The sequence below is a fragment of the Vulpes vulpes genome, chromosome 11 (genome assembly GCF_048418805.1).
Source record: "Vulpes vulpes isolate BD-2025 chromosome 11, VulVul3, whole genome shotgun sequence".
Lineage (NCBI taxonomy): Eukaryota > Metazoa > Chordata > Mammalia > Carnivora > Canidae > Vulpes > Vulpes vulpes.
The window spans coordinates 14,531,118-14,550,072 of NC_132790.1; the positions used below are offsets into that span (position 1 = coordinate 14,531,118).

The window sequence follows — 18,955 nt, forward strand, 5'->3', positions numbered from 1 at the left end:
AAGCAAATGAAGGCAAGGAGAGGCGAGGCTGGTGGCCGGGCAGGCAAAGGAGGAGTCGGCCGAGGACGGGACCCCAGGCTGAGGCCAGGTGCAGGGAGCGTGCCCTACTGAGAGGAGCAAGAGTTTTCAGAGGTGGTTACAGATGAGCATTTTTGGTGGGTTGGGTGGAGCAGTTTTGGGTGGTGGCAAACTCCGAGGCATGGCCCTGGGAACAGGTTGCTGAGGCAGAGGTGGCAGGTGGCAGCTGCTAGAGCCGCAAAGGCAGAGGGTCTCTAAGGAGAGCATAGGGGGTGAGGGTGGGAGTGGGGGTGGTCATAGGACACATGGGAATGCTGGCCACAGCAGGATGGGGAGGGGGTGGGGAGCAAGGAGCGCAGCATGGCTAGGATGGGGCAGGTGGGAAGGGAGTTCTAGAACACCAGGCTAGTGAGGTAGGAGCGGGGGCATCAGCCAGGGCACCAGGCCAAGCTGGGGGTGGGACTGTCCAACAGGTACCAGGGAGCCGCAGATTTGAGCAGAGCCACAGTCACAGTCAGATCTGTGCTTCGGAAAGATGGTTCCACGGGGCGGGTAGCTGGGATGGAGAGGGAGGAAGGCAAAAGGGAGTTCAGAGACTGGAGACCATGACCACCTGGGTAAGAGGTCACTGCTGCCACCAAAGTGGGGGAGGCAGGGAACGGAGGGAAGGGGATGGGCATGAATGGAATTGCAAAGGAAGCAGCAGCGGGACTTGGAGACTACTCAGGAGAAGTGAAGAAACCGGAGCAGGTGTCAGAATGAACTTGGTGAATGTGATTTAAAGGTGCCCAAGGGGCATCCTAAAGATATCCACAGGTACCTGGGTGGGGCCATAGGGCTCAAGAAGGTAGGGATGGGGGGCACCTGGGTGGCTCAGAGGTTGAGTGTCTCCCTTCCACTCAGGTTGTAATCCGGGGTCCTGGAATCAAGTCCCACATCGGGCTCCCCGCACAGAAGCAGTAACACAGAGCCTGCTTCTCCCTCTGCCTCTGTCTCTTCTGTGTCTCTCGTGAATAAATAAATAAAATCTGAAAAGAAAAGAAAAGAAAAGAAAAGAGAAAAAGAAAAGAAAAAAAGAAAAAGAAAAGAAAGAAAAGAAAAAAAAGAAAAAAAAGAAAAGAAAAGAAAAAAGAAAAAGGTAGGGACTGTAGAGTCATCTCCATGGGGAGTGACAACTGAGTGTAGGGAAAGCAAAAGGAGTCAGACACGAGCCTTGGAGGACACCAAGTATGTCTTATGGAAAAGGAGAAAAAGCAAGAAGGTGGCTTTCAAAACTGAATCAGGAAAGTTGCATCACAAATGCAACAGCAGAGTTTCAAGGAGGAGGAGGTAATTAACCGCTACCAGGTACTTTAAGTGCTTTAGGTATAGTTCGCATATAACCTTCATCTCAGCCCTGTGTGTTGGCACTTACTATTATTCCCATTTCACAGATGAAGAAACAGAGGCAACATCACAATACTTAGTAAGTAGTGAAAGAGAGTTCTCAGAATAAAGCCAAACGTCGTTACAGCAGACAACACGGAAGGCCCTTCGATGATCTGCCTCCTGGCCACCACCCCCAGGCTCCTCTCCTACCACTATCCACTTTGCTCACCCCAGCCCTGTCTTGGCTGCCTGGCTGCTTCTTCCAGCTGGCTGGGAGCTTTCCTGCCTCAGGGCCTTTGCACTTGCTGTCCTCTCTGAACAACCAGCTCTTTGCCTGGCTGACTGCTCCTCACCTAGAGATCTCAGCTTAAATGCCACCTCCCTGATGCCCTGTCTAGAATCAACTCCCCACCCCAGTTCTAGCACAACACCCACAACGTAAGGTCCTTCTTGGGATGACATGATAAAATATCTCCGCGTGTTTCTGTTCTCTCCTAACTGGACAGAAAGGCCTGCGAGTGTAGGCGTCTTCTCTGTCTTCACCCTTCCATGTGGCGCCCAGCTCAGAGAGCCAGCGCTTAGCGGTCATTCGGTGAGGGAGTAAAAGAGTAAATTAATGAACATACTTCCTCTTAGGTAGTGTTAAATTCTGTGGACATTCAGGAGGATTTTGTTCCTTCCGAGAAGACTTTAAATTAAAAGTACCAAAAAAAAAAAAAAAAAAATTAGAAGTACCAGGTCTGCCCAAACAGCAGCAAGGCTGGTTTTAGTCCCTCCCTAATCTGCTGTTACGTGGTGAAAGCACACACAGCTCCTTGAAGACATGACACACACGGGATGCAATAAATTCCTTACGCCTGAGACAGCTGTTTACTCACAGCTGGGAGACCGGTCTACCTTCCCTTCCAGTATCACTCAGACTCCACATCCCTTCCATGATGAAGTTTCATGTGACTCTCCACTCAAAAGCCTTCCACGGCTTTGTGTCTCATTCGGAGTCAAAGGCAAAGGTCCTTCCAGGGGTTTCATGGTCCACACATCTGGGCCCCTTCCTGGATGCCTCCTGGTGCCATCCAACCTCTACATTTTTCTTGCTGTTTCCAGAACATACTGAGCACCTTCACTTGTCAGCACCTCTGTACCAGCTGCTGTTCCCTTTGTCTAGAATTCTCTACCCTCTAAGAGCCACGTGCTCATGTGCTCACTTTCTTTAATTCTCTGCTCAAATACTGTTGTCATATAGAAGCCTTCCCAGCACATCCTAATATAAAACAGCAACCCACCCCTGCTCGGGATACCCACATCTCTTTCACCTTGTTTTCTCTTTATTTTCTCACTAGCACTTACCAGTAACACACACACACACACACACACACACACACACACACACACACACGTTTAGTCTCTGCCTCTCCCTGAGAAGAACGAAAACTGCAAGAAGGCAGGAATTTTATCCCTTTACTGCTGTATCCTGGATGCCTGACATGTAGTAGATGTTCAAAATTATTTCTCTGAGGGATTAATAATTGTGGGAAATTTAACTCAGGGATGGCAATTAAAAAAAAATACAAGTAGTTAGAAACAGTCTGGTCGTTACTCAAAAGTTGAATGCAGAATTGCTATAGGACTCAACAATTCTACTCCTAGGTAGATACCCCAGTTCATTTCAGAGAACTGAAAATGGGAGCTTGAACGGATACCTGTACACCAGGGTCAAAACTTCTAGAATAGAAGTTTTATAAAGACAGAAAGTGGATCAGAGATTATCAGGGGCAGAGGGGGAGAGGGTTGGGGAGTTACTGCTTAGTGGGCACAGGGTTTCTGTCTGGGGTGATGACAACTTTTGGAAACACAAATAGTGATTGTTCTATAACATGATGAATGTAATTAGTGCCACTGAACTGTATAGGTAAATTGGTAAAAAAAAAAAAAAATGGCAAATTTCATATAAATCCACAATTTCGGTTATGAATACTGCGCCAGTATTCATAATCGCTGAAAGGTGGGAACAACCCAAGTGTTCATTGATGGACAAGTGGACAAACAAAATGTGGTCTGTACACATACAACGTGGAACTATTTGGCTTCAGGAGGAAGGGAATTACGACACAGATGAGCCTTGAGGACATCATGAGAAGTGAAATAAGCCAGTCACAGAAGAACAAATACTGTGGGATTCCATTTATATAAGGTACCTAGTGTAGTGAGAGTCATAAAGGCAGAGAGCAGATGGTGGCTGCCAGGGGCTGGGGGAGGAGAGAGTGGAGAATTTTTGGTTAATGAGTCCAGTTTCATATGTTTCAGTTTGAATGATTAAAAAAAAAGGTTTGGGAGCTGGATTGTGTGATGGTTGCATGACAATGTAAATGCATGTATGCCACTGAACTGTATGCTTAAAAATGGTTACAAGGGTAAATGTCGTTATGTTTCACCATAAAAAACAAACAAACCCACCTTATACTCAATTCAGCTATTGGAAAGCTTTTAAGTGTGGTTGGAATAACTTGCATGGTGAGTCTACTTTCTCAGCTGTAAATTTTATGAAATCTGAATACAGATTAAGTATTTTTTATTAAAATTTAGCCTCCAAATTGATATGTGCTGTAAGAGTAAAATGTATTTTGAAAGCAATTACATGTTGAAATGATAATATTTTTTATACATTCCGGTTGAATAAAATACATTATTAAAGTTGGAAAAAAAAAAAGAGAGGAGCAGATTCTCTCGCCTGTGCTACCACACAGACAAACCTTGAAACACCGCACTAAGTGAGATAAGGACCAGACGCAAGACAGCAAATATTACATGATGCCACTTATCAGATAAGCCTAGAATAGAAGTTTTATAGGGACAGAAAGTGGATCAAAGATTATCAGGGGCAGACGGGGAGAGGGTTGGGGAGTTACTGCTTAGTGGGTACAGGGTTTCTGTCTGGGGTGATGACAACTTTTGGAAACACAAACAGTGATTGTTCTATAACATGATGAATGTAATTAATGCCACTGAACTGTATAGGTAAATTGGTAAAAAAAAAAAAATGGTAAATTTCATATAAATCCACAATTTAAAAAAAGAAAAAAAAAAGGAAAGGAGAAAAGAAGTAAATGGAAGAGATCACTTCCTTAAAGCAAGGGAGCGCAATAAACAGCTGTGGAGTAAGCCTCAGGATGCTAGCTCCTTGGGCAAGGGGGTAAAGGAAACTTCCCTGGATTTGGACATAAAGGAATTTCCCCCTGATTTCGACAGCTCTCTCCTAAAGAAAGGATGCAAGAATAAAAATCTTCTCACTGCTGAACTCCTATGGACAAACGTTTGGTGACAGCTTGCTACCCCATATTTATATCTAAGATTACCACACATAAGAGGAGGTGGGAAGTATGCCAGGTGGCAATAAAATATGGTACATACAGCTGGAGGCTCTGAGCAGGCTCTGAAGTTAGAACATGTTTGGGTTTTCTTCCCAAGGAGCTGCAGTGAAGTTTAAGGTAAATCGCTTTTATGTAATATTATTTTATATATAGTACATAGGAGAAAGTATGGATAGACTCTTATAACTATGTCATACAGTACACCTCTTGTATTCCTGCGTGTGAAACATGTTACAGAGAGAACCGGGGCCCCCCACCCTTTGTCTTTCACAAAACCCATTTGCTGAAAGGCCAACTAGAAAAGGACCCACTGCTTGAACCTGCAGGCATTTGGTTCTCTCGTGTGCAGTCTTCTTCCGCCCAATCCTGCTTCCTCTCCCATTCCTTTTGCAGGTGTTGATAGCTAATGAACACCTTCTACTCCAAACACCGTCTAAGCATCTGCTTTTGAAGATCTAACCTGTGACAAATACCTATCCCATTGTCAGGCATTATTCTAGGTGCTGGGGAATCAGCCAAAGTATAGATGACAACTCCTCCCCCCATGGGTTTTTTCCCCCCCATGGGGGTTTTAATGGGGTAACTGGGAACACTTTGGCCCACACAATAAAGCGACGTTTTGGTAGCTAGAGCAGCCATCTACCCTCTCTCTTCCTGTCTTGGAAGCAGATGTGATGGCTGCAGCTGCAACAGCCACCTTGCTACTACAGGTGACAAATATGATGGAACACCTAGGACTGCACTAGACAATTTAACAGCCGTTAGTCACATGTGGCTTTTGAGCATCTGAAATGTGGCTAGTCTGAATGGAGATGAGCTGTAAAATACATACAGGATTTTAGGACTTAATAAAAAACATAAGATTTCTCACTATTTTTTATATTGACTCCAGGTTGAAATAATATTGTAGATACATTAGATTAAATAAAATATATTATTACAATCAATTCCACTATTTTTGGCACTTTTCAAATGTTGCTACTAGAAACTGTTAAATTACGTATGTGGCCTGCATTGTGTTTCTACTAAACAATGCGGACCTAGAGAATCAGAGAATATAGCCACCAAACCTCAAGCCACTCTCTCTCTCTCTAGTGATATCTGGTTTAAAAATAAGCTGGGTGCTTGAGACCTGGGGATGAGCCAGGCATGTCCCTGTCTTCACAGAGCCCACAGTGAGAGACACAAAAGCAATCAAAGAAGGATACTGATTAGCAAACTCTGGTAGGATTGGAGTCTGGGGTCCCCATTGGGCACCAGACCCAGACTGAGGATGGAATAAGAGAAAGGGATGTGGAGAAGAGATCAAGGAGGGTGCCCTGAAGGAGGTGATGCTTGCTCAAACTGAATCACGCAAAGAACAAGTTAGCTAGGCCAGGAAGGGGCCCCCATTTGGCACAAGCAGTATAGATCCTCCCTGGACCAGGGCTCTCAAAGATCCCATTACCTGCTGGAATTTGAAGAGGAAAGTATACACTTGTATTTGTTCCCCCTGCAAAAGAGCATTAAACTTCACTGATAGAGCAAACCTCTGAACAAAACTACGTATATGCAACTATTTTTCAACTTAAAGCCCTATGCAGACGTTGGGTGTTAATAACAGTAATGAAGTTGTTGTGGTTGTGGCTGTGATTGTTACAGAGGGGTCAGCCATCCCTGCCTGATTGTTACTGGACTGCTCTCTTCACTCAGTGTCCCTGCTCAAGGCCACCAGCCAGACTCCTGGATGCAGGGGGGTTGTCCATCCCAATGCTCACTCAGCAAGGCCACAGAGATCCAAGTAGGCTACACCCTGCTGTGGTCTTTCAAAGAAAGACTCTTCTTGGCCCTCTCCTGCCACTGTCACTGGGGAATGCCCGCTGGAAGCACCTCCAGGGAGAAGGCGACAATGCCTATAATATTTTCAATGTGATGCACATATATCCTTTGGCTCAGAATCCTCACAACTGTCCCATAGATATGCCTTCATGTGTATATGGAGCATGTGTGAGTAAATGTATTACAGCGCTATTTCAGAATGAGCTAAGCCGTTAAAGAGTGAAATGGGAAGCCACGAAAATAATAGAAGGATTAGAGCCCCACAAACTGATACAAAACAATCTCCAAGATCGAGGTGAGTGAAAGAAATGTGCACAATATTAAAAAAAAAAATTTCCAGTAAAAAATAAGTAACGGGGGGATGCACACATCTGTTTGCACGCACACACGAACACACATGTAGAGACTTCCAGAAAAACCATATGGAAAAGAGTCCAGCGGTTGCCTCTAGGGTTGGGACCTGGGGGTTTGGGGAAAAGATATACCTACCACAGTACATGTTCTTGTCCTGCTTGAATGTTTTATTTTTTAATCATAAGCATACATCTCTTTTTTAAAGAACACTAGTTTTTTTTTTTCTTAAAAAGACAAAGAAGTCTTTATCTAACTGTATTTAGAAAATGAACCACAGTGAACCCGAGTTAACCACTTCCTATGAAGATAGCCAAAAAGAGAGAGCTTTACATCACACTTTAATATTTGGGAGATTGGATGCACTCAAGCTCATATATAATGTCCAGCGCACACACTCACGCGGAACCTGCCAACTCCACGTGGAGCAGTGGTGTCAAGCGTAGGGATGAACACAAACTCATTGTAACCTGGGCTGGAAGACATGTCTGACACAGCAGTGCCAGGAGGCCATTACAGGTAAGCAGACAAATCCAGAGTTCACCTGCAGAACTGCATACCCCAGAGACCGTCCTCTGCTTTCCATAGCTCTATGGGCCATGCCTGCAGCTGGCCATATTAGGCAGAATGGCACTTGACATGCCCCAGCCAGCACAGCAGAGCCCTACTGTGAGGGCAGTGGTGGGTGATTTCAGAGGTCCGGAATGCCAGATAGGCTTATCTAGGCCTGGAGATAGCAGCCTTCCCTGCCAGCTTCACCCCTCCCACCCTACCTCCCTACCTCCTCCTGTGCTCTGCTCGTGGAGCTCAAGAACCACTTGCATCAGCTAAGCCTGGGCTACCCACCACTGGGGAGCCACTGCAGGGGCAGAGATGGGCAAGGGTCACAGTCAGGAACAAAAGGTAGGTGGTGACCCTGCTGGATGTTCACAAAATACAGACATTTCCTTCTCACAAGATAACCCAACAGTTTTCATTCTATAGGCTGGCCCCGTTTCTGCTGGTGACAAGAGTCCATGAGTCATTTCCTGTGAGCATGTTTTTATGATGTACAAATGCCTTCTGGTCTGCGCTGGTTATCTGTGATTACTGAGCAACCCCATGGAAGGTGGTAGAAAGAACCCAGGGTCGGGAATCCAGGGCTCGTCCTCAATGGTCCCCTAGGTCCTCTGTTTGACCCTGCAACCCTCTCTTCACAGCCTGGCCCCCGGGAGGCCCTTCTTTCCGGGTCACTTCCTGCACATCCACCTATTTTGCTCTCTCTGGCTCTCACCCTCTCCCCACTCTCACCTTCATTCCTCTTACAAAGCAACACAGTCTTCCTGGAATACAGCTGCCTGTCCTGTGTTCCCTCAGCTCGGCGAGGCAAACTTCTTCTCATACGTCAAGCTCCAAATCATACCTTCTCTTCCAGGAAGCATTGCCAGACTGCTCCGGTCATGCTCAGTCATTGCTTTTCTAGGCTCCTGCAGACTGTGTACACACCTGTCTCGTACACTTAGGATACCAGTGAAAATACTGGCCAGGCATGTGCGGTTCACTTATATGTACCAGGCAACGTTCTAAATCCCTCACAAAGATCGCCTGAGTTAGTGCTCACAGCAACTCCATGAGAGAGTGACCATTGCTATCCTCATTTTACACAGATCGCTACTGAGGACCCATGATTTAAGCAACCTGCCCAAGGCCACCGAGCTATCTCGTGGCTGACTGGTACCTACACAAGTGACTGGCACACAGCAACTGCTCAATAATTATTCACCTCATGAATGACTAGGTAAGTTAATAAATACAGAAATAATTATGTTTCTGTCTCCCAAACTGCTAAGAGCCACTTCTCATTTGTCTTTCAAGCCACCTCCCCTGTCAGGTGCATAGAGCGCTAGAAATACCTGCTGAATGAGTGAACAAAAGAATATTGGAGCCAACCCATCAACAGAGTCCAAATCCTGACAAAGTTGCCCGCTAGCCTCGGATAAATGGCTTCAGGTTCCTGGGCCCCTCTGTGTTACCTGTCAGATGTAGAGATTGTACACAACATCCTCTCCAGTTCCTTCTGATACTAGGTACATATAAAAGACCAGACTCCACGATTTTGTGATGACGGCAATTCCCATGCCAAACCTTATATTGCTTCCCCCCACCCCCACCTTTCTGGGCTGTATTCCCCAGGGACATTACATAATTGGATGTGATATTTGGTAAAGGTACTCTCCGGATGCAGAACCAGTGTTAGTCCTAAAAGAGTTAATTTGGCTTGATCCTTGGATCACTGTATCCTTATCCAAACAGATCACACCCAGGGAAAGAATTATTAAGTGCCTGACAAAACCCTCATAACTAATTAGTAAACAATGATCCCAAGTTAGATTATGCAACTGACACCTAAGCCAATACTCTAATGACAATGTAGGTCCTTCTCCCTGTTCCCCTACCCCTATCAGAGGCTTCCTTCTCCAAACAGATGCTGGTCAATCTCCCTCAATCACCACTACCAACATACATGCATTCACACACACACACACACACACACACACGCTCACTCACACTCGCACACTGCTGGCATGAAGAGCGCGGTAGCTGCTGATATATGCGGTGAAATGCTAAAGCCCTGATCCACTCCAGATGGTTCTGAGGTATCCGCAACAATGGAAAGTTTTGGGTTCTGGATGAGTTAATTTCTACTCTAGCTGTGGCTAGCCAGGAGCTTGACCATGTGCCTGATACCTGACACACCTATGTTATATGTCTTAGCATTAATGATCATCCATGTGCATGCTAATACCCAGCATTTCTTGTTTGGCTAATGCTCAGCGTAAACTACTACACCCAAGGATACCTAAGCGAGGTGTGTGAGTGAGACAGAGTCTGTTCATGTTAGAAGAGAGGGAGGACCCGTGTTCTGTGTTTTGTTTGACTCACAACAAGGACTGCAAGCTCTAGGTTCTTAGAGTTGGCCATTAACCATCCACATGAATCCGATATGGAGAGAGACTATACCATAACCAGGATGCACACAGTCCCTGTAGAGGACCCTGTTATTTATCCATCCCACATCTTGGGAACCTGCTCCTCCCTCATGTCTATCATATGATGCTTGAAAGGGCTACCAAAGACAATAGCCAGTTCCCCTGGTTTGGGCACAATAATTGGTCCAGACACAGGCCAGTTAGAATCCTTCTCTAAAATTTTATTCAATATTGAGCAGGAGGAAAGAGAGTCTAGCCTTTGGGTCACAGAGCTATAAAGATAGGAACTAGAGGCCACATGGAGAAAATCTGTAGGAGAGAAGACTGGAGCCAACATAGAGCAAAACGTCCAAGACAAAGATGGAAGGAGAGAGGATGGGAAAAGACTCTCTGGACCTTCCTGTTTATACAAGTTAATGATTCTCTTTTTTTGTTTAGGTTTGAGCTGGGTTTCTGAAGTGTGCAGCTCAAGTGACCTCGCACAGTCAGAGCCATACTTGGAGCACATCTTCAAATGTGTTCCATGCTTCAGGATCTAGGTGGTGCTTAGGAGATGGGCTACCACACGTTTGAAAGGTCCTTATTCCTCCTCCTCCAAGGCAGAAAATTCCGGAGCAAGATACACTCTCAACTCAGCATCACTAACTACCAATGTTAGTGCCTTCCCTTTGTATCCCCGGCACCAGTAGTGACCTGCCAACCTCAAGAGTCCACAAGGACTCTTCTATTTCAACTCATCAAGGCTTGAAAAATAAAGGCTGGCCAGACAGGCAAGGCAACTGACTGATGATTTTTGAAAAAAGGGCATCTTCCTAGTGGTCGAGCCTCCATTCCATCCCCCCGGGCGCTCACTCCCTCTGCAGGTCTGTCTTCAGAGCACCAAGAGAGTCCCCTCAACAGCCAGACACTGCTGGGTACATGAGGCCATGGCATTTCCTCATAGAATAAGGCCTCTGAAAACCTTCCCGAGAAAACACCTTACAGCCTGGCCACCTGACTTCTATGGGAACTTTTCAAAAGAAAGCTGCCACACACAGTTACTGAAAAGGGTGATACTTTGAAAGCAAACAGCTCCCCCCTCTCTCCAAGTCTGAAGAGCTTCCCAGGGAACCAGGAGCCATGAAGTCACAGCAGCTAGGTGGGGGTGGCACCTCAGCGACCTGTCGCACCCCTTTCTCTTCTCTTTCTTTAACACTTTTGTCTCCTCTGTGTAGGCATAAAGCTTGGCAGGTTATGGGCAGGCACTGCCTGGATGGCTAGAGCTCTGGGCTGAAGTTCTGGACTTGTGGGAATGCTCTTCTTATGCCCCATAAAGTCAGCGCGCCCCAGGCTTGGAGGAGCTTTGGCAGCTGTCCCCCTGGGGGCAAGGGAACGCGGCCGGCCGTATCCCACGGTACAGTCAACAGCTCCTCATCACCAAAACAAAAACACAACAGTCCTGATTGCCATGGAGAGTTCAATCCCCTTGTCTGGGATTGGCACCGACTAAAATTCCAAGGGCTCTGGCTAAACTACCTCCTGTGAGGTCTAAATACAGCACGCTCACTTTTAACCTAAACATACAGTCTGGACCACTGCCTGGGGCCAACAGCCCCCCAAGGGCCAGGCCAAGATGTCTTGACTTCCGGCTGCCCCTTAGGCAGTGTGCATTGCAGTGATAGAGATGTGATGTCCATCAATGTCACCTGTGGCCAAAGAGTGGGGGAAGTAATCAGCTTGTGGAGGGTTAACTACGAGTATGACCCTGAGCACAGAAATGCATCCTGGGGAAGAGGGTGGAGAGAAGAAGGGAAAGAGAGAGGGAGGAAAAGGCAGGAAGGACCAAAGACCTATTTCTTAGCCAATCAAAGTCAAGGGATCTTTCTACAAGATGGAATGGAATTTAGGGTACAATCTCTTGAATCAGACCAAAGTTGCCTCCTTGTTGTGGGATCTCGAGCTAGATAATGGACTTCTCAGTTTCCATAGCTCTAAAATGGCCCAAAGGACCATGTAATAGGTGTTCACTGAGACCATGTTTATACAGTTCCTGACACACAGAAGTTGTTCAATAAATAGTAGCTACTAGCAGTAATAGTGGTGACAGTAGAAGCAAGATAATGCCAAGCATGCATTTATTCTCTCTGCCTTGGAGAGGCCACAGGAAGAGTAGCTGAGGCCTCTTAAGACAGAAGCTCCCACCCAGGGTAAGCTGTGCATGTGCAGGCAAAGGAAATCTTCAACCAAGCAAAATCTCACACATACCCATACCTATTAAGGACCTTAGAATGGCAAAATGGCAACAGCTTCCTAACCTCCCAGCAAGCCAACACGCACATCCCTCAAAGGTAAGAAATGTCTACACAGGATTTTCCCTTACCTTGGTGTTCATACAAGACTTCCCTCGCTTGTACTCCTTATGGGATCCACGTTTGTCCAGTTTGTACCACAGGGCTTTGGCCTTCCAGGTGGTCACCTTGGACTTGAGCTTGGAATAAAAGTTCCGGTGGTCCAGAGGGTCTAGGTCCAGGTGTCGTGTGAGGATGTTGAAGGCCTGGAGGGTGCCTTTGCACGTGGAAGCCTGGACAAAGTTCTCGAAGACCTGCCCGGCCTGGGTCTGCTTCTCATCCTCGTTTTCCCCCATGTTTCAGCAGCTGTGTAGAGCAGTGGTTTGGAGAAGCTAGAGGAGAACACCATGAAGTACCTGGAAAAACGTCACACCTGCAAAGGAAGGTGGGGGCAGAGGTGAGCTCCATGGTAATGAGGGCAGGGTTGGGGAATGGGTGCTGAGAGGGAAAAATAAAATTCCTTTGGGATGCTAAGCATACTAAACATAGCACTTAATGCTAAAGATAAATCGTCTATAGAAAAGGTACAATCATGCCTTCTGAGCTGGCAATGCTGTCTTGCTGGCTGTCTCTTTCCCCCTGCCAACACCCACTCCTCTCACTGGCTATAAAAGAATTACATACAGGTCACTCAAAGATATACCTTGGCTGATGTCAGCATTACCTGGTCAATCTTGTTATGAGCCAGATAATTCTAGAAATAACAACTAGAAAAGGGGGGGGGGGGACAAACCAGAAAAGCACACCAGATGTAGCAAGCACCACGGAAATCTTTAATCCGTGGTGCTACAAATTAGTTGAGTAATATTAGTGTAATCTAGCCCCATGACATTAGCACACAGACCAAAAAATTCAAAGCACCTGCCTCGCTAGAATTCATGGCCTTCTCACATATCTTTAGACACAAAACGTTAAAGTCTTCCTCCACTATTTACCAGAGGGCAGGTCTTTCCCCTATACAGATGACAAATGGCAACTTCTCGAAACTTCCCTCTACTCCCAGTATCAGCTGCAAGCACAGCATCTACCTCAGTCAGACATACAGAAAGACACAGACACACATGGGTCTCCTCCTGATGTGCAAAAGGAGTCTGCGCTCTGTGAGCCCAAGCTGTGAGTTGTTTGGAACAAGTGCTGAGGCCGATGGAAGGAAAAATGCAATGGGTATTCATTCACATTACGAAAATAGCTCGCCTGGGTTTGGGCCATTGGCCTGTCTCTCTGCACCACTCTAACCTCAGGCATTTCTTAGGAAAGTCATTCAAGTTTCAAAGGAACAAAAATAAGTTAGGGTCGATTTTCCAAAGCAAAAGCTATTTTTCCAGAACCCAAAGCTACTGCAAGAAGACAAGTGTAGAGGAACTAGGGTTGGCCCAGCTGTCAGGAGGGCTCGGGAGGGTCTGTAAACAAGAGCATACAGCAAGCATATCAAGCTTCCCCAGACAGAGGCCTGGTGGGAGGAGGTCAGCAAATACAGAGACAAGGCCCTAGGGCTGGGCGGCTTCCCACTCTCCAGACAGAAACACTGTTGTGGGTGCATTTGGATTGTGGGCTGGCCTTATAACATTAAAAGCAGAGCAAAGTGTTTATTTTCTTCCTTCATCCTTTACTCATTCATTCAGCAACAATTACTGGTGCCTAAGCAAGAGCCATGCAGCCCCCCAGGTACTGAGGATGCAGAGATGGGGCCTAGGGAGGAAGACAGGTGTATGAAGAGTTGATTATAGGACAACAGGAAAGCGCTTTTAAAAGATGAGCAAGGTGCATGGAAGCCAGATAAGGAGGTGTCTGAGAGAGCCTAGACGTGTCCAAAGGAGCCATGGGGTAGGGCGGGCAGGGGGAGTGGAGGATGCCCCAAACACTACAATTTTAGGAACAAGATGAATTTCACTAGAAGACTAGGGAATAGAGGTTCTCAGGCAAAGGAAAGGCCATACAGATGTGAGTCGGGAAAGAGCCAGCACACAGCAAGCTCAGAGTTTCTAGAGTTCAGAACTCATGACAAGGTGTGGAGGGAGCATCCAGGGCAGATCATGGAGGGGGCAGGAGACAGAGCGACAGGGCAGAGAGGAGCCTCTGGGAAGATGAGGTGGTGGGAGGCGGTAACGAGCAAGGTAGCTGGGAGAGCCCCAGGAGAGAGGCGCGCACTCGCATGCACGCACGGTGTATGGCAGCCCGCGGGCAGCACCCGGGGTGGGGGGCGCTGCTGGGGGCAGACACCCAGATGCTGCTGGCCACGGGGGCGCTGACAACAGCAGGGACACTACCCGTCACCCCGTCCCCAGGAACCTCCGACATGCCTGGCACCGTGCGTGGCTGAGGGCCCATTCCGTGCGCCAGGCCTAGCCCGGGGCACTCTTGAGCCAGGCCTCTGTCCTCCAGGAGCCCTGACCTGGAGGCTCTGCTCCCCGCCACCCTGCAAAGTCACCGCGCATGGAGAGCTGGCCCTGTGCTTTGCCAGGTGCCCATAAGACACGGACTCCCTCCCAGATGCTCTCTCGGCTCCTTAAAGGTCCGCAGTGCTCACTTTGGCATCGCTCCCATAAACACTGCCTCCTACTGTTTCAGCTCTTCCCCAGGTACAAGACTTACCACCCAGAGAGCATAAACAGAGAGCAAGACTCGTTTGCTTTTCAGAGGGAAGGAACATCCCCAGTCTCTATCTTTGGAACCATTCCTGTGCCCAGCACTGAACAAAGGATGCGGCCGTTGACAAAGACAAAACTACTTGAATTCAGCTGGCACCCTGTAGTCCTTTCTGGGGATGGGCAGATGGTGCAGAGAGAGCCACCTGCCCATCCAGGCTTTGGGGCTATTGGAGCCCACGTCCAAGCTCAGTTTGGCCCCTGGTTGCCCTCACGGCCTCACACAAGCCATAGAAGCTCTGAGCCTCAGTTTCTCCTTTTGTAAGAGAGCTGGTATTCTCCACCTTGCAGGGTTGCTGTGTAGGGCGAGGTGTGTGGGGGCAGAGCCAGGCCCTGGGAGGCACTTGGCAGATGTGGAAATGTGCACTGCATCTCTCTCACGTGGGGCAGATTCGTGTCCGGGGAATGCACCAGTTTGAAAAAACACTTCTGTACATCAATTCTTCGAGTTGCCAGCTCCCCCTTGTCTAAAAGGGTGAACTGTTTAGAGATATCAAGCCAAACCTGACTCCCAGAGAATCATTTACAAACTGGAAGAACCTGTATCCTTCCCACTCTAGCTGCCGTCCCTCCTCCCCCAAAAGAAAACCGAACGACTTAATCTTAGGGTTCCAGTGGAGAGCCAAAGGTGGCGTGGAGTGCGCTGGCTGTGCATGGGGGCCCTAGGAACTCGGTCTTCTCTAGAGGGAGATATGGGGTGGGGGTGGAGAGGGGTGGCCGGACTGCAGACGGTGCTCCTTGGACTGTACGCTAGCAGCTCGTACCAGGCTCAGCCTGCCTCCCTGGTCTGAAGGGTCTGGTCTCAACCTGCAAAATCAGCTTTGCAGTTGGAGTCAAAGACCTTAAAAAAGACCCTAACACCCATGAGGGTAGGTTTCCTCATGGAAGAGCCTCAGACAGTTTGGAGTCTAGCAGATGAAGGTGTGAATCTGGTCTCATGCACCTGCTAGGCAAGTGATCTAACGTATCTCAGCCTGTTTCCTCATCTGTAAAATGAGACAATCACACTGGCTTTGTAGGGTTACAAGGAATAAACTCAATCATGGATGTGATGTATTTAGCACCTGGCAGCTACATGATAACCAGCAGTCAATTACTATTCCTCAAAGGGCCCAAACGTCATCAAATCAGAAGGGAGGGACTAGCTTCCCAGCTCAAGGAATTATCTGTACTTTAAGACTAGAAGCGGGCAGCCCCGGTGGCCCAGCGGTTTAGTGCCACCTTCAGCCCAGGGTGTGATCCTGGAGACCCAGGATCGAGTCCCACGTGGGGCTCCCTGCATGGAGCCTGCTTCCCCCGCTGCCTGTGTCTCTGCCTCTCTCTGTCTCTGTCATGAATAAATAAATAAAATCTTTAATAAATAAATAAAACTAGAAGCCATAGGCTTTGAATAAATCCACTTCCCAGTTGGATAGCCTTGGACAACTCACTTAACTTCTGAGATTTCAATTCTCTCAAATATAGAGTGGGGACTAAGGAGGTTTCTGTAATTTCAGTAATAAAAAACATCCTTGATACAGGTAGTTCTGTTAGTGGGCTAGGAAGGCTGACTTGGGAGGGCTCTGGGAGACTGAGTCTGAGCTCCAAACCCCTTCTTCCAGAGACTGGAGTGGAATTTTTTTTCTGGTGGGTACCTTTTCTCCTTCCCCAAAAGAAAATCGAGGATTAGTTAAATCAGAGGATCTCAGGTTATAGCTCTTGTAAAAATTTTCCTTGTCAACCACCACCCAGCTGTTGTTTTTTAGAGTTTGATAGGATATTTAGAGTTTAATATAAATAAAGCCACCCAGAAATACGAAAGGTTTCTTCATTTTCTGGGAATAAATAAGATGTGATGCTTTAGTTTCCAAGAATAGGCCTGAAGCTATTTGGTTTTTGCCAATTGGTTCCTTATTTGTGGTTCCTGCCTGTGTGACTTCATGAGTCACAAAGCAACCCCCCTTTCCCTGCCCATGGCTGCTACAAATTAAAACTCAGAGCTTTGGATTGCTGGCAACAACAGCATGAGTAATGGGCTCAGTCCGGGGCATCTGGGAGACAAGTTCAAGGTTTGGCACAGAGCCCCAAAGTACCTCTCAAGTGAGAGAAGGCATTGCCTGGCTGAAGAGTTTCTAGGGTGCTCACATTGAGGACCCCAGCCTCTGTCTTCCCTGGGCCTCATCACCTGCCAAATGGCATCAAACAGTGTGACCAGGTAGTGGATAAATGACAGGGTTTTTTTGTTTTTTGTTTTAAGATTTTATATATTTAATCATGAGAGACACACAGAGAGAGGCAGAGACGCAGGCAGAGGGAGAAGCAGGCTCCATGCAGGGAGCCCGATGCGGGACTCGATCCTGGGACTCCAGGATCACGCCCTGGGCTGAAGGCAGTCACTCAACCCCTAAGCCACCCGAGTGCCCCAAATGACCTCGCCAATGAGCCCCCAGGCAGGGTTGGTTTTCACCCTCATGCACTCACAGGGTGGCCAGAAAAACTGGAAGCCGCGGCCCCGAGCCTCACATACAGAAGACCCTGGATCCAACAGGTAAGGTGAGGCAAGAGGCAGCCCGGGAAGTACCCCCCCACCCCCCACCCCCCACCCACAGGGACACTGCATCTCTGCAGAGCCCAGGTTCACAGGTGAGGCCTGCACACCTCATCTTCTCACCTGGCCAGAGGAGGCCTGGCTTTCCATCTACAAGGACATACAGCAACCAACGTGAACCGAAAGAGGGATCTCCCAAGGTTGGGAAGGGACTGAAAGGGCCTCCTTCCAGCCAGGGGTCCCCAGCCTTCCCTCGCACACGGCCTCCTGGGGCAGCCTGCTCCACCTTTGCCTCCTCCCCAGGGCAATCAATCCTGTCTCTCCACAAGCTTCTTTCTGTTCCTGATTTCAACCCCAGGGATCACCCACAGGAAGTCAAAGCCCTTCCTTCCACGCAAGCTGAAACCACACGTGCAGTTTTCTTACACACACCATCTGGAGCCCTGCGAGGAATGGCCCAGGAAAACACATCCAGGAGACATACCGTGAAAGGCCTAACAAGTTCCCAGCCTGCCCCAAGGGCCTAGAAACTGCCCTCCCTTCTACACTGCCTCAGGTGGGGAGCTCAGGCCAGGCCTTCTGTGTGGGTCCTGCCCTTCCAGCCTCGGTCCTCCCCTGACTCTTTTCAACAGTGGGTTGACTCCATTGGTCTGACTCAGTGACCTCACACACTCCAGCTTCCTCACCTCCATCCATTTCCTCCTGGAGGCCCAGTAGCAGATCCCTTCCTGCTCCAATGAGCCAGATTCCTGTCTGCTGACAGGTCACGGTGCCAGGAAGAGGCCCACGTGACCAGAGGCCCACGGCAGGCCAGGGTCTTCCACCAGCATTATCCTAAGGGGTCCTCACACCAAGACTATGGGGTGGGGGGGGTCTTCTTTCCTCTGTTTCTGCTCTACAATAAGGTCCTTGGGGGGCAGGGCAGGGGGGGGTCCCAGAACTTGCCTATCTTTGTTTTCTATAATGCAGTTATGTTTGCCACATGTGCTTCCTAGTGTGTGTCTGTGTATACATGTATGTGTATACATATGCATGTGTGCATGTGTACATATGTAAATGCAGGGATATATATGTATGCACATGCATTGTGTACGTGTGCACACACGTGTGTGCATGTATATATATAAATGTGTGTATATATATGCATGTACATTCACACGTACCTACTTTAAACATTTTTCAGTAAGAATTTCTAGCCAGTGCTCCACACCTCTGCTTGGACCACTAAGCCGCTCTTCAAGGACCTTCCAGAAGCAAAGCCTCCAAGGTGGGCAGAAGGCCAGCCTAGGCATGAGGAGTCTGGGCCCACCCCTCACACCACCTCATGAGGACACCAACAGCCGCGTGGCTCAGCTGCTGACAACGTGCCAGGCCCTGTCCCAGACGCCTACATCGCTGACCTCATTTACCCATCCTTGTTTGGCAGAAGAAAAGGCAAACTACAGAGTTACCTCCTCAGGATCCCAGAGGCAGCAAGGAGGGATGCTGTGAAAGGGGCCCAGTTCCAGCTCACTTCAAAATCCACACTTAGTCACCAACGGATCGACGCCATGTAGACAGAACT

At 48.0% G+C, this 18,955-nt stretch overlaps 1 protein-coding gene across 14 annotated transcripts in view; it reads right to left on the reverse strand.

Moving 5' to 3' along the window:
- The window catches only part of LOC112927059 (F-actin-monooxygenase MICAL2), a 136,402-nt gene that overhangs the window by 76,630 nt on the left and 40,817 nt on the right, over nucleotides 1-18,955 (reverse strand). For all 14 annotated transcript variants that reach the window (XM_072725657.1, XM_072725656.1, XM_072725647.1 and 11 more), the window contains exon 2: nucleotides 12,252-12,592. In XM_072725657.1, the coding sequence (XP_072581758.1) occupies nucleotides 12,252-12,515 (264 nt within the window). In that variant the 5' untranslated portion in view covers nucleotides 12,516-12,592. The remainder of the gene's footprint in view (nucleotides 1-12,251; nucleotides 12,593-18,955) is intronic.